At 36.3% G+C, this 15,385-nt stretch overlaps 1 protein-coding gene across 1 annotated transcript; it reads right to left on the reverse strand.

Annotated features, from left to right (window-relative positions):
- Positions 1-11,855: 11,855 nt before the first annotated feature.
- LOC148776817 (olfactory receptor 4K14-like) lies at positions 11,856-12,800 on the reverse strand. Its single transcript, XM_088840118.1, has one exon. It carries the CDS (start codon positions 12,792-12,794, stop codon positions 11,856-11,858), a length of 939 nt encoding a protein of 312 aa, XP_088696244.1. The 5' UTR covers positions 12,795-12,800.
- Positions 12,801-15,385: the final 2,585 nt, after the last annotated feature.

The raw sequence follows: 15,385 nt of genomic DNA on the forward strand, positions 1-15,385 counted from the left end.
CACCAATGATTGTGGCTCTGTGAGGACTTGAATACATCCTCAAAAAGGACATTTAGGGAGCTGAAAGGCAACGGAGAAGGCAATGGCACCCCAGTCCAGTACTCTTGCCTGGAAAATCCCATGGATGGAGGAGCCTGGTGAGCTGCAGTCCATAGGGTCGCTAAGAGTCGGACACGACTGGGCGACCTCACTTTCACTTTTCACTTTCACGCATTGGAGAAGGAAATGACAACCCACTCCACTGTTCTTGCCTGGAGAATCCCAGGGATGGGGGAGCCTGGTGGGCTGCCGTCTATGGGGTTGCACAGAGTAGGTCACCACGGAAGCAACTTAGCAGCAGCAGCAAGGCAACTGAACTGAATTGAACTGAACTGAAGGCTGTACTCCTTTTGATGCTGAAGGGAGTCCAGAAGTCCCAGCATGTAACTGGGAGAAGAAATCCATGCTATGATTGGAAGGTATGCAGCAATTCCAAACCATCCTAATTAGTACGTATGGAAATATGATACTGAAGCATTCTCTTAAATGTGATAGAGGAAGGGAACTAAGGGAGAAATTAAGATATTTACAGAGCATATAGACTATATTCTTACCAGAGAGACAGCATATTTGATCACTTTTTCTCCCAAGAATAAAGCATTGTTTATATTCTTGACTAGAATCTGAAATAAAATCATTACTTTGTCAAAACAGAATCTGCTTTCTGTTGTGATCAGCATTCATGGGAGACTGTGAGACATATATTTAGTGTAGAAACTGGCCTCTGGGATAGGAGACTCTCAAGCTCTGTTCCTTCGGGACCACTTTATTCTGAGTCTCTCTGAATTGAGAGTTCACCTGGAAAGTGTTCCTTTTGTGCAGGTCAGAAAGAGACCTGTGGGGACAATGATAAAAGTTCTGATGGTGGAAGTTAAGCACAGTTTTAAAACATCTCTTTGCTTACTGTTTTAAAAAAGAAAAACATTATTCCAAAACGAAGTTGTCATGTCTAGTTCCAGATGACTTGGGTGGGTGGACAGGGGATAACCGCAGAGGGAGATGACCTAGTCACTGCTGTTCACCACCTATGTCCATGGTGAAACAGCCTTAACTGCTGGTTTTGTTGGGTTTCAGTGAAGATTAGAAACATTATAAAGTATCAAAAATTTCTGATTATTTGAGCAATGATCTTGGTTTAGCATTGAGTAGTGTGTATGTGCAGTTGTTCAGGCATGTCTGACTCTTTATGGCCTCATGGCCTGTAGCCCACCAGGTTCCTCTGTCCTTGAAGTTTTCCAGGCAAAATACTGGAGGGGGTTGCCATTTCCTACTCCAGAGCATCATCCTGACCCAGGAATCGAACAATGTCTTTTCTGTATTTCCTGCATTGGCAAGCAGATTCTTCCACGGCGCCATCTGGGGAGATGCTAACATTGAGTAAAGGGAAATATTATCAATATTCTACAAGATAAAAGGCAATAAAGAAAGCCTACATTTATTTTTCCTTTAGGGACTATTATATAAATTCAGTATTATTGACAAGATTCCAACATTTTAGAAGCTTGAGAAGGAAATGTGATAGTCTGTCTCCACCCACCTCTGTTACTTTTTTCACCAGAAAAAAAGTTATCCATGTTTGGTGGTTATTCCATGCAATTATATATGCATATGTTAGCATACATGTTATGGAGGAGTCTTATTTGTTTTGTGGAATATATAGTACATGTAACGGTGCTTTAAATTCCAATTTATTTAAAATCAATTTATGCTTAAATATCTGTCAGTCAATGTAAATTTTTGCTCTTAGAGAAATTAAGAGAGAAATTTATGTAGCAACACATTTTTAGTGTTTTCTTCACACTTTAGGAATAGATTCTTGTGGTTTGGAAAGCAGATGTGAAAAGACAATAAGGTACAAAGATGGGATTATTGGGCTTGACATTAACTATGTGGATAGTGTCAGTGATGTCAACCCACCACTGGTCAACTTGATGGATGATCAGGCATAGGAAGATCCTCTGTCTTGACATATAGCCTAGAACATCTGTGCATTAAAGTACAGTTGACTATATTTAAAGAATGGAAACCCAAGGTAAATCAGGAAACTACTTCAAGTCCAGTATTCTTGAACATAGGGTAGCACAAACACATAAATATGACAACTATACTAAAATATCCTTGAATATGGAGGAGGCAGAGTCAAAATACTTCATCTCAGATCCACATAAACTCATAAAGAAAGGGTGGCAATAATGCAGCATATCTGCAGGATGACTTTTGTTCATTTCCTTTCCTTCTCATTGTTAGAGAACTTTTGATAAAGAAACATTTCACTCTTCCCGAGTGATGGGGACTCTGGACAGATTCCAAGCATTTATATAAATTTCATAGTCACTGTCTTATCTACCTGGTAAATCCATCTATGTATTCTAGGGAAGAAATGAACCCATGTTTCAGCTTCACCAAGTTTTTAGGTGACACAACAGTAGAGGAGGATGGTGACAAGATTCTATTCAGTATCTATAAATCAAGGTAACAAGACTATTATTGTTATACTCCGACAGCTTCTAGGAAATGAAGCTTTTAAGCAAAGAAGTTAAATGGGGCAGCCAACCAAATAATAATATATTGAAATCTCTAGCCTGATTAATATAATTCTAAATAAGGACATACATTTGGAAGACAGCTTTGTAGTGCCTTAAAAAGCTAAAGATCCTATTGCCATATGATAAAGTACTAGTACTCCTAGGTATTTACAAAATTGAGTTAAAAATTCTGTCCATACAAAACCTGAATTTGAATGTTTATGGCAGCTTATTCCTAATTATAAAAAACTAGAGATAACCAATACTTCCTTAAATATGTGAGTGGACAAACTGTGATACATCCTTATAATGGAATACTATACAACAATAAATGGATGTAATCTATCAGGTCATGAATAGATATAGAAAATCCTTAATATCTTGCTACATGAAATAAGCCAATCTGAAAAGTCTACATACTATATGATTCCCCATATATGACATGCTAGAAAATGCAAAACTATGGAGACAGTGAAAGTATGGGTGATTCTCAGGGATTCAGGGGGATGATGAATAGCTGAAGCATAGGAGATTTTAGTATGGTGAAATTCCTTTTTATGATGCTGTAGTTTGGGATATATGGACTTAGACATTTGCTGCATCTTTTGTGAGGCCCTAAAAGGAATGACACTGTAGTAACAATGAATGCAAATTTGCTTCTAAAGCCACTATCCAGTAAAAGGAGCCAAGGATCTTTGGAGAAATGGCTATTGTAGGAATAGGGAAGAATGGTGAAAAATAATCTTGGAGCATCCTTTAATCTTAGAATATAAGGAAGTGCTCAAACATACATAAAATCACAAACTTTGATGTGGATATATATCAAAGGGACTTAGGAGGCAAATAAAAATCTCCCAGTATTAGATTATAATAATAATTATATATATAAACATAGAATATATATATATTATAATTAGCAGTATTATATTATAATCCAAAGTATAAAATAAAATCCATGATTTCATACAGATATAAATGATTGAATAAATTAGTACATGAGGTAGAGGAGAAATCACCCATGTAGAAGAATAACAGAAAAATTATGCTGTCCTATACAAGGGGAACTTAGCTCCCTATTTCTTAAGTATTGGCCAAGTATAAAGACTTTTTTTTTTCCAAAAAGTGCGTTGTGGATAGTAGGGAAAGAAACATCACAATGAAGCAACTGACAAACATTTCAGTCAGATGATTAAGGGCAACATTAGCAGTATAAATCGTGTTGATGGTATAGACCCTTGATAGGAGGTGATGAAAACAGGACTTTACCTGTGATGTTCCTCCACTGAGCCCATGATTCTGGTGTAACCATGGGAAAAATGCCAAGTAAATGTCAATACAATGGTATCCTTCTTACGTTGCAGTTCCTTAAAATATTAAACATACAATTATCCTCAGTTTAGTTCAGTTCAGTCACTCAGTCGTGTCTGACTCTTTGTGACCCCATGAATCACAGCAGGCCAGGCCTCCCTGTCCATCACCAACTCGCGGAGTTCACTCAAACTCATGTCCATCGAGTCGGTGATGCCATCCAGGCAACAACCCATCAATTTTTCTCCTAGTATTTAATCCCAAAGAAATAAAAACAGGTATAGAAATAACAACTGTACACAAATGTTTAGAGTAGAACTATTCACAATGACCAAGGGTGGCAACAATCCAAATGTTCATCAGCTGATGAATGGATAAACAAATGTGATAATCCATACAAAGGAATACCATTCAGCCACAAAGAGGAACGAGTCACTAATACACATTTCAATATGGTTAACCTTGAAAACATGCTAAATGAAAGAAGCCAGACACTAAAGGTAACATAATTGTTTTAATTCTTTTTGTATACGATATGCAGAATAGGTTAATTCATTGAGAGAGGAAGCAGACTAATAAATGCCAGGGGCTTATTAGTGGACAGTGATTGGGAAGAAATGATGATTGAACAGTACTGTGAATGTACTAAATGCCATTGGATTGTACTCTTCAAATGATTTACATCACATGATGTGAATTTTACCTCTATGATAAAATAGCAAAAATTTAAATACTAAAAAGATAAATGAGAAAATATAATTTTCCATTATGAATAAAGACTTCAGTTATCGACTTTATCTTATTTTTTTCAAAATCATACTTGGCTTATGTGTACCTTTCCCTTTTTAAGGTAAATGTATAATTCTTATGTAAAAGAGAATGCTGCAGTTCACACACTAGGTTTTTGCTCATTTCTCTCCAGGCTAGATGTTATGTAGAAATTAGTCTAAATTTTTATAAAATGAGATCATAGCAGTTTAACTAACAGAAATCAAAAACTGGGGACAATGTATTAAAGTGGAGCTCCCTGGTGGCTCAGAGGTGAAGAAACTGCCGCCAGTGCAGGAGACCAGGGTTCAGTCCCTGCGTCAGGAAGACCTGGAGAAGGAAACGGCAGCCCACTCGGGAATTCTCGCCTGAGAAATCCCACGGACAGAGGAGCCTGAGGGGCTACTAGTCCATGGGGCTGCAAAGAGTCAAGCATGATTTTGCAACTAAACAGCAAAATAATGGTGTTAAATAAGATAAGAATGGTGACGTTTGGTCTTCTGTATGTGCACATGGATTTTCTGAATAGCATTAGAGAGTTAGAGATATTCAGTATGTCTGAATTTAGTTAATGTATAGAAAAAAAATCACAGGGCTGAATACCAAAGCACACAAATTCTATTACCTTTTCTTCTATTAACTGATCTGTCACAATCTTATTTCTTCATCTGATATGGAAGAATATTGGGTTTCCATCTCACCATTTTATTAGAAATAATAAATGAGATAATATAGGCAAAAATACTCAGCTAAGCATAAAACTAAGTAGACTTGTGAGCTCTTATTTATATGTTCTGCAATGATCTAAAAGAGAGAACATATAGCATAGGAATTAAATCCATGGACGTTGAAATCAGAAAATTATTGTGTTTGGATATTGGATCTGACTTCAGCATATTAACTTTTGCCAGCATGTTAAATTTCCATATCATTTAATATTAGTATCTCTAAAATGGGCATGGTAATTGTATTTATGAGGTAAAAAGCAGGTTTAGTGTTTTTAAGGATACTACATGGATATGCTTCCAACGGAATTCTAAATAATTTTTACTAATGTGTTTGTTAATAGGTATTCCTTTTTCACTGGTATTGGTCTAAATGATATTTATCAATAGGCATTAAAATGTTAGGAGATACTGGTTTTCCTTGAAGATACTTTGCTGTCATATTTTATTAGACATAGATTCCTTTGTTTTCCATATACTTTTTAAGCCAAAGTTCTAATAATTTTCTCTTCTCTTAATGTCATGAGAATTCAAAGTAGAGAGCTCATAATAAATGGCCGGGGGACTCAGTTCATTGAATCATCAAGGGTCCAAGCTTGCTCTGCTCTTCACAGTGTAAATCAATGACTGAGAGACGAGGTGTTGGGATCAGCAAGAGACTTTATCAGGAGCTAGCTGGCTGACTGAGAAGATGGTGCTAGAGCCTCAAAATAATCATCTTGTCAGGGCCTGGTTGCCTGGTTCTTTTATGGATCAGAGATGGGGTGGGGAGATGAGGAGACAAAGTAATACTCTTCAATCCTTGCAAACGTCCCCCAGAATGCCAAGCCTCAGGCAGGGGAATGTGTTGGTTTCACTTCCTTGTGGTCCTTCACAGGCAAGCAGCTCAGGTTATCTCCTCAAGGCAGTCCATTATTCACGCTAACAAAAGTGGAAAGATGAGGGTTAAAGTTACAGAAGCAGATACAGCATAAATTCAAAATTAACCTTTTCCAGTTACAAGGGGTCACCAAAAAATTGTTGCTAGTCCTGGAGCGGTTCTAAGGAGCACTAACCACAGAGATCGAAGAGGAAAACATTTCTTAAAAGGTTCAATTATAGAGAAAATATTGTTTTCTGAGCTCCTTTTTTTGAGAGGTCAGATTATATGGGCCAGTATAATATAAGTGACTAGCCTGCTGAAATTATCAGCTGTTTTTCTTATATGGGTAACGCAGAGCACCTCTGCGACGTTACAACAAATCTCCTACTCCCTCTTTCCTCTGACTCTACATTTCTGTTTTCAATTCAGCAAGCATTTGCTGAACCGCTACAGGTGCCAGCCTTTCCAAAGGGAAGTTAGTATTTCATTCCAAGTTGCTCGAATTGCTTCATATACCTTGATTGTTTCTTGATTTACAGGGAACCTTTTGGGTCTGGACTATGTTTCCCTAGGAACTTGAAGTGTTAGTTGCTCAGTCGTGCCTGACTCTTTGTGATCCTATGGACTATAGCCTACCAGGCTCCTCTATCCATGAAATTCTCCAGTCAAGAATACTAGAGTTGGAAGCCATTCCCTTCTCCAGTGATTTTCCCAACCCAGGGATTGAAACAAGTTGTCCTGCATTGCAGGCAGATACTTTACCGTCTGAGCCAAACAAGTGGGATACATATATTGGAAGGACAGAGGAGGGGATAAAAAGCCTCCAGTTGACCGGGTCCAGCTTGTCAGTCCAAATGGTGATTACTTCTTTGTGATGATCTTCCTCAACACCATCATGAAGAGGATGCTATCTTACTATTCAAGTCTTTAAATTGAGATGCAAAAGAGCATTTTATTTTCAAGTGGAAAGCATACATAAGAGATTAGGTTTAGGTCCACAGGCATAGAGAAGTTACATTAATTTATGACTCAATTCATTCAACAACTATTACTGTCCACTTGCCTTCCTTTGCCCCAAACGTACACCTATAGTTAACACAGAGAATTCCTTATAATGAGTAGAATGAAAATTGAAAATTTGGGCCTGAACATGCAGATGGTTTTTGCATGTTATGTTGGTCGCAACTAGGAGTAAAAGGCTACAGGTTTACAGTCTCAATTTAGTGAAATATTGTGTTTGAATATAACTTAGTTGTGGTTAGTATTTGGGCATCCCAGGTGGTGCTAGTGGCAAAGAACCCACCTGCCAATTCAGGAGACATAAGAGATTCGGGTTCGACCCCTGGGTTTGGAAGAGCCCCTGGAGGAGGGCATGGTAACCCATTCCAGTATTCTTGCCTGGAGAATCCCATGGACAGAGGAGCCTGGTGGGTTACAGTCCATGGGACTGCGAAGAGTTGAACACAACTGAAGCAACTTAGCATGCACATTGTCAGTATTCTGACTATGATCCTGAAAAACACTAATAAGAAATTCTCCCATTTGGAAGAAATGCAAGCAGTGTATTTGGTTGTCCGCTTTGTTTGGCTAGAAGCATGCATATATACTGATTCATGAAAAGTTATTAATGGTTCTGTTAGATGGTCAGAGCTTAAAGTAAATAGAATTGGAAGACTGGTGGCAAAGAATTCCTGGGGGAGAATTGGTGGTAATTGATCTCTCAGAAGAGGCACAGATTATGAAAAATCTGTGTCTCATGTATTCTTACCAAAGGGTATCCATTATAGAGGAAACTTTAGTAGCAGACTAATAAATTCTATAAATGCTAACCTATTTTTCCAGCCACCTCCGGTGCTTTCTAAATGGGATTTTGTACAAAATAACCATGGTCAGAAATCATGTATTGCTAAACACTGCATTTGATCAAGTTTATTTTATAGCAAAGCAATTAGCAACAATGGTTATAGATCATAACATGTACTTGCTGCTGCTGCTGTTAAGTCGCTTCAGTCATGTCCAACTCTATGCGACCCCATAGACGGCAGCCCACCAGGCTCCGCCGTCCCTGGGATTCTCTAGGCAAGAACACTGGAGTGGGTTGCCATTCCCTTCTCCAATGTGTGAAAGTGAAGTCGCTCAGTCGTGTCTGACTCTTAGCGACCCCATGGACTGCAGCCCACCAGGCTCCTCCATCCATGGGATTTTCCAGGCAAGAGTACTGGAGTGGGGTGCCATTGTCTTTGCGGAACATGTACTTAATCACCCATAAATAGCTGATCTAATAAATAGTAGAATGGCATACTAAAGACTTCCTGATGAGTCTTTTGGGAGATAATATGTTCATTCTCTGATTCTGGAATCAAAATGTGGAAGTGATAGTTAATCCTTACACTGTGATGCTTCATAACCCACTCACAAAATTTTTGCTTCCCACCTACCACTTTGAACGCTTCCACCAGAGTAAATAGTATCTTCACTAACTTGGAAGTTAAGACTGACTACTGTCCATTTAAGTTTGGCTAGAGAATGTATAAAATATGCATCCCACTGATTAATATCTGTGAGGATGAATATAAAAGAAACCAGTGAGAATTAAGGAGAATTTGCCTTTGTGATAACTGTATGAAAAATAATGTCAGATAGTATGAAAATGACTGTAATGTTTGAGTTGAGAGCATGTGATACTTGCATTTGTTGTGGCAAATTATATTACAAGACAATATAAGTTTCATTTTTTCATCCTATCCCCTTCTATCTTCAGAATATTAGAAAATTCATACAAATTGTACTTAAGAGGTTTATTTTTTAAGGACTGAGAGAAGTAAAAAGATACCCATTATAATAGGCAGGGTAAAAGATGCTTTAAAAATACAGAGGTGACAATGCAGCAAATGAATGGGCATACCCATGAGAAAAAACTGAGGCGACCACCCGAAATAGAGACAGCCATGCGGTTGGCTCTTGGTCCTTTGGCTCCACCTCTGTGCAGGCATGTTCTTGGTGATGTTTCTTTCATTCCCAACTTTCACTCCATGATAAAATTAGCTTGCAAATCATATTACTCCCAATATTTTTTATGCAGTTATATTGATAGAGACACTCTAATATTTTATTCTTGGCGTAATTTATTCTTTTACTCTCAGGAATAGTTTTCTATTGTACTGTGTAGTGTCATATAATAAATGAATAATTTTTGAAATCAGATTGACCTTTGAACCCTTAAGTGAAGAAAAAATTAAATTGTACTATCTTGAGGAACTGTATTTCATATTTCTGAGTCTCATTTTCTTATCCATAGTTTGGGAATAATAGTACATTTATATAATAAACATAGCAGTGGTATAGAGCAGGCATTCAAGGATGATAAGTACTATTTTTTTTGCTAAAATTGTTTTAATTTTTTCACTTTAGTTGAAGCATAGTTGATTTATAATATTATACAGTATTAGTTTTAGGGATACAGCAAAGTGATTCAGCTGTATATGTGTATATATATATATATATACACTCAGTATATGTATTCAGCTATTATAGGTTATTACAAGATATTGAATATAATTCCATGTGACATACATAAATCCCTGTTGCTTATCTATTTTATGTATAGTACTTTGTATCTGCCAATTCCATTCTCCTCAATTATCCCTAATCCCATCCTTTCTCCTTTGGTAACCCTAAGTATGTTTCTTTTGAGAGTCTGTTTCTGTTTTGTGTAGAGATTCATTTATATTATTTTTATATTCTACACATTTCTACACAGAAGTAATAGCATATAATATTTTTCTTTCTCTGTATGACTGATTTCACTTAGTATGATTTTCTCTATATTCAACTACCTTGTTAAAAATGAAAATGTTTCATTCTTTTTTGTATCTGAGTAATATTCCAGTAAGTGTGTGTGTGTGTGCATGTATCACATCTTCTTAAATCAATCTTCTGTTGATGAGCAGTTGATTTGTTTCCATGTCTTGGCTATTGTAAATAATTCCTATGAACATTGGGGTTTATGTATCTTTTCAAATTAGAGTTTTCATTTTTTATGGATATATGGCCAGGAGTGGGATTGCTTTACATTTATTTCTAGGCTCTCTATTTTGTTCCATTGACCTATAGGTCTATTTTGTGCCAATACCATGCTGTTTTGATACTGTAGCTTTATAGTATAGTCTGAATCCTAGAAGGGCTATGTCTCCAGCTTTGTTCTTTTTCTTCAGGATTGCTTGGCAACTCTGGTTCTTTTGTAGTTCCAAAAAATTTTTAGGATTGTTTATTCTAGTTCAGTGAAGAATGCTATGAATGTTTTGAAAAGTATCACAGTAAATTTGTAGGTTGCTTTGGGTAGTATAGCCATTTTAACAGCATTAATTCTTCCAGTCTATGAGCATGAGATATCTTTCTATTCCTTTGAATAAGTTTCAGTTTCCTTTATCAGTGTTTTATAGTTCTCAGCATACAGATTTTTCACCTCAGTTAAAATTATTCCTAGGTTTTTTTTTTTTTGGTATTTTACTTTTGACAATATTTTAAATGGAATTTTTTTTGCTTTCATTTTCTGATACTTCATTGTTATGTAAGTGCATCACTTTTATTCTGCCATTTTTCTATTTTTGTGTCCATATAAAGAGAAATGAAATTGCTATATGTACCATATTTTTATTTTAGGACTTTTATTATTGATTCTTACAACTGAATTTTAATTTACTTAATTTATACCTCTAAAGGAAAGGAAATTTTATTTATTATTTAAAATTTTTAGGAATATTTAATTCATGAAAAAAGACTGTACTTAAATACGCCATGATTGATAAATGGTATTGATATTTGAATAAAAAATATCCTTTTATATATAAATTAAAATATGTTTTAAAAATATTGATTACAAATATTAAGTACTGCAGTTTCAAGAATTAACCAGGTAAGGCATAGCCCCTACCATTAAGGAATTTACAATTTCAGGACTTTTAAACCAATGGTTAATATAATTCAAAGTATAAATGTTAATCCTTGAGACTAAGATAATCAAAGGAAATATTATTGGGGTTTTTTTCTTTTATTGAGTTAATGGAAACCAAACACAGAATAGCTTCTTCTATTATTCTAGTGTCCACTGTCATTCCCTAGTACTGTACCACTGTTATTCTCTCTTTATTTTTCTCCTACTGCTTTCCATTAGTATTTGGGTAGAGACTGAAGCTAAACAGTAATTCAGTTGACAAGAGGTCAAGTGAAAAGTCTGAGGGAAAGAGTCAGTGTTACAGAAACACCTTCCAAATGGAATTAGGAGAAAATTCTAAAGAAGTTTATTAAGATGCTATCCATCAGAATGGATGTATAGCTTGGTTGAATGAATTTTAGCTTCTCACTTAATACAGTTAAAGGCATAGGAAAGCTGATTAGATAATTCAGTCACAAAGAAGAACCATTTGTGTTGAATGTTAGGGAAACATTCTGTGGTGTTCTACTGGTTGATTAGTAAATGTTGAAATTCCATGAACTTTATTAACCCTATTCCTATACTTAGAGACAGGCATAAAATGTAGATATAAATTGAATGCCTAGAATTTTCAACCTCTTTTATAAGGTCAGTATATTGTCAATTTGAACTGCTTCCAGTGAGGTTTCTGGGCATTAAATATTTCCCTTGGGATGTATGTAGTAGCTTCTGAATCTCTTCAGAGCAGTTTTTATCTCTTTATTTCTCAGGGTATAAATGGCTGGATTTAGGAGAGGTGTAATAACAGAGTAAAACACAGCAAGAAATTTGTCCACCCAGGTGATGCTGAGTGGCCACACATAGATGAAGATGCAGGGCCCGAAGAAGAGCAACACCACTGTGATGTGGGCAGTGCAGGTAGAGAGTGCCCTGGATGCACCAGCTTTAGAGCTTTGGTGAACAGTAAGAAGAATATATGTGTAGGATATCAACAAAACTATAAAGCAGGTCATGGCTGGAACCCCACTGTCAGCATTCATTAATATTCCCAAGTTATAAGAGTCTATGCAGGCAAGCTTGATTACCAGTGGTATGTCACAGAAGAAACTGTCAATTTCCCTGGGGCCACAGAAAGGCAATTGCACAATCACTGCCATTTGACTCATGGCTTGCACAAAGTCAGTGGTCCAGGAAGTCGCCACAAGCCCAATGCACTTTTGCAGGTTCATTATGGTTAAATAGTGAAGTGGCTTGCAGATAGCCACATAGCGGTCATAGGCCATTACTACCAATAGCACCATCTCACCCCCTCCAAAAAAATGCACAAAGAGGACCTGACACATGCAGCCTCCAAAGGAAATAGTCTTGTTCTCTCTGACAAAGTCTGTAATCATCTTAGGAGTGGTCACTGAGCAAAGCCACATATCAACAAAGGAAAGGTTGGCCAATAAGAAGTACATGGGAGAATGCAGATGGGGGTCAGTGGTGATTAAGATTATGGTGGCAATGTTTCCAAATACAATGATCAGGTAAAGCATAAAAAATATCAGTAAGAGTAAGACCTGCATAGTCCATGAGTGACAAAGTCCCAGAAGCACAAATTCTGACACTACAGACAGATTTCCTGCATCCATTTAATTCAGCACGTCCTCTAAAATAACCAGCAGAAAAAGACAGATTTTTCAGTTAGTGGGATGGGAAAGAATACTTAATCTTTAGAAACTGGTTGAAATTCTATCTCAATGAAGTTTAAATTCATAGAAAATTAGCATCTATACCTGAAAGTGAATATCTAATTGGGAAGACAGATATTGGGAAAATACTCATAGTATTATGACCAAAAGAGAAGTAAAGGCCTAAAATTTGCTTTCCAAGATAGACTTCTTATAAATGATTAATTAAGAAGACATTCCCACAAAGAAGTGAGAAAGGTGGATAGCAAAATGAAAGGCTGAGAAAAGATTGTAGTGTCACCTAGAAACTAGTTTCAGTCTGCTTCCCCAGTGAAAAGAATCTGAGTGCAGGACCAACAACTGTTACGCTGTAATAACTATGATTTGAGTAGTCTGCTTAGGAAGATGATGGTGAACTGATGCTGAAGTCCAGAACAAATGCCAGAGCACAAAATTACAGTTTCTCTCTATTATGCATACTGATTTCTTTAAGCCTCTTTTGAGTGTCTTCTATAAGACATCATTCAATTAAATTTTTACCTTATTTCTCTGTATTATATATTGGAAAAATCTTTAGGAGAAAAGCCATATAATAAATACCAGGCATGATAATTCACATGCAAAACAAGCACATAATTTATCATTGTTTAAGATCACAAGTCAATAGAATTCATTTAGTTAACTAAATCTATTAGAAAAAATGTCTGGAGAATTATGTGAGAAAAGGAGGTTAACTCAGACTCAGGTTCTGTTTTGATGACATCTGAATGAACGTTCCCTATAACTCGAGCTTATGAATAGAAAATATTTACTTTCAATTATATCAGTAGATGGTAAGAAACCCTAGGTTTTGAAATATTACTGTAAATGTATAAAAATATTTTCTAAGATTACAATAAGCTACAGACATGTGTAAGCAAAGTATGTCTTTGTTAGTACTGAATGAACATGAAGTTAAAACTTCAGAGATCATCAATTACTGACCTCTAAATAGAATAAAGATATAGCTTATATTAATCCTTAAGTACGTTAAGAATTCCTCTCAAGCTGAATGGTGGAAATATAACTGTGTATCTCAAGTGAAAGTGAAAGTCGCTCAGTCTTGTCTGACTCTTTGCTACTCCAAAGACTATACAGTCCATGGAATTCTCCAGGCCAGAATACTGGAGTGGGTTGCCATTTCCTTCTCCAGGTGATCTTCCTGACCCAGGTATCGAACTCAGGTCTCCTGCATTTCAGGCAGATGCTTTACCCTCTGAGCCACCAGGGAAGCCCCCCAATCTAACAGACTTGTCTTCAAATCAGAAAACATACAGAAATTACTTAAAGTTATCTGGTATTCAGCATATGTTTAATAAATACTAGTTATTCCCCCTCCTTATTGATTAAAATGTAACTTAAAACTCTGCAGTTTCCAAAGATTTCAAAAAACAATCTTAGTTAACTGCCAACCACCTTTTGTAACCAAAATATATAAAGTAAATTTTATTTAAAATAATAACTGATTACATTTTCTTTAAATTACATTAAGCAACATTATAAGATGTGGATGCAAAGGAAATATCAAGAAGCAAGAATTGCTTCTTGCTTTCCATGAGCTTAACAAGTTTTTCACTTTTGACATCTGCTTCTATAGGTTAAAGCGTCTGCCTGCAATGCGGGAGACCTGGGTTTGATCCCTGGGTCGGGAAGATGCCCTGGAGAAGGAAATGGCAACCCACTGCAGTATTCTTGCCTGGAGAATCCCATGGATGGATGAGCCTGGTGGGCTACAGTCCACAGGGTCGCAAAGAGTCAGACACGACTGAGAGATTTCACTTCACTTCACTTTTCACTTTCTATCTAGGAAGTGTTTCGTATTTTAAGAAAGCCTTCAAGAGAATAGTACATTTTTTTTTTAGAGTACCTTTAAATCCTGTAACTTAGGGTCAGTTTTCACAGGAAGAGGTAGTTATAACTTCGGGATTAGTGAAAATGAAAAAAATAGGGAAAGGAGACAAATTGAGTTACTTTTTCTAGAGTAGTAAAATACAGCTAAGTATGTTTCATCCCCATCTAGACACAAGGACCTCCTATTATTTTTTTTATAATAGCAATTCTAAAACTGTGATTATCAACAGTTTTAATTTTACAAAGAGAAACTTGGACACAGAGAATTTAACAGAGTCTCTGAGGTATACACTAGGGAAAGTACACAGGGAAATTGTCCAAGTTCCTTTCTCTACCTAAAGCTGCCCTCTTTTCTTCTTAAGGTTATGAGTTTTACTCCTGTTGAATCCTATTAACCCTACAGTAACTTAGTATTGCATCACTTCTCACTGGGTATAGAATTATTTTTTCTTCTATCTTTATACTGAAAATTACCTTAGTATGTAGTACTCTCTCTGATATAAAACTCTTATCTTTTAAATGGGAAGGACCATTTAGCCAGGATAGCTGGAAGTTGCTCACAATCAAGTAGTTGTTATAATATTCAAATAACTGTGATCTCTCGAAGCAGACTTGAGAGCACCTCTGAGGCATGGCATTATGATGGTATGTACACTGTTATT

Source organism: Moschus berezovskii, chromosome 9, assembly GCF_049115385.1.
Source record: "Moschus berezovskii isolate FMDL1 chromosome 9, NW_MosBer_1.0, whole genome shotgun sequence".
NCBI lineage: Eukaryota > Metazoa > Chordata > Mammalia > Artiodactyla > Moschidae > Moschus > Moschus berezovskii.

Excerpts from the sequence above, each read along its gene's own strand:
- LOC148776817 (XM_088840118.1), bottom strand. The coding sequence starts at position 12,794 with ATGGATGCAGGAAATCTGTCTGTAGTGTCAGAATTTGTGCTTCTGGGA.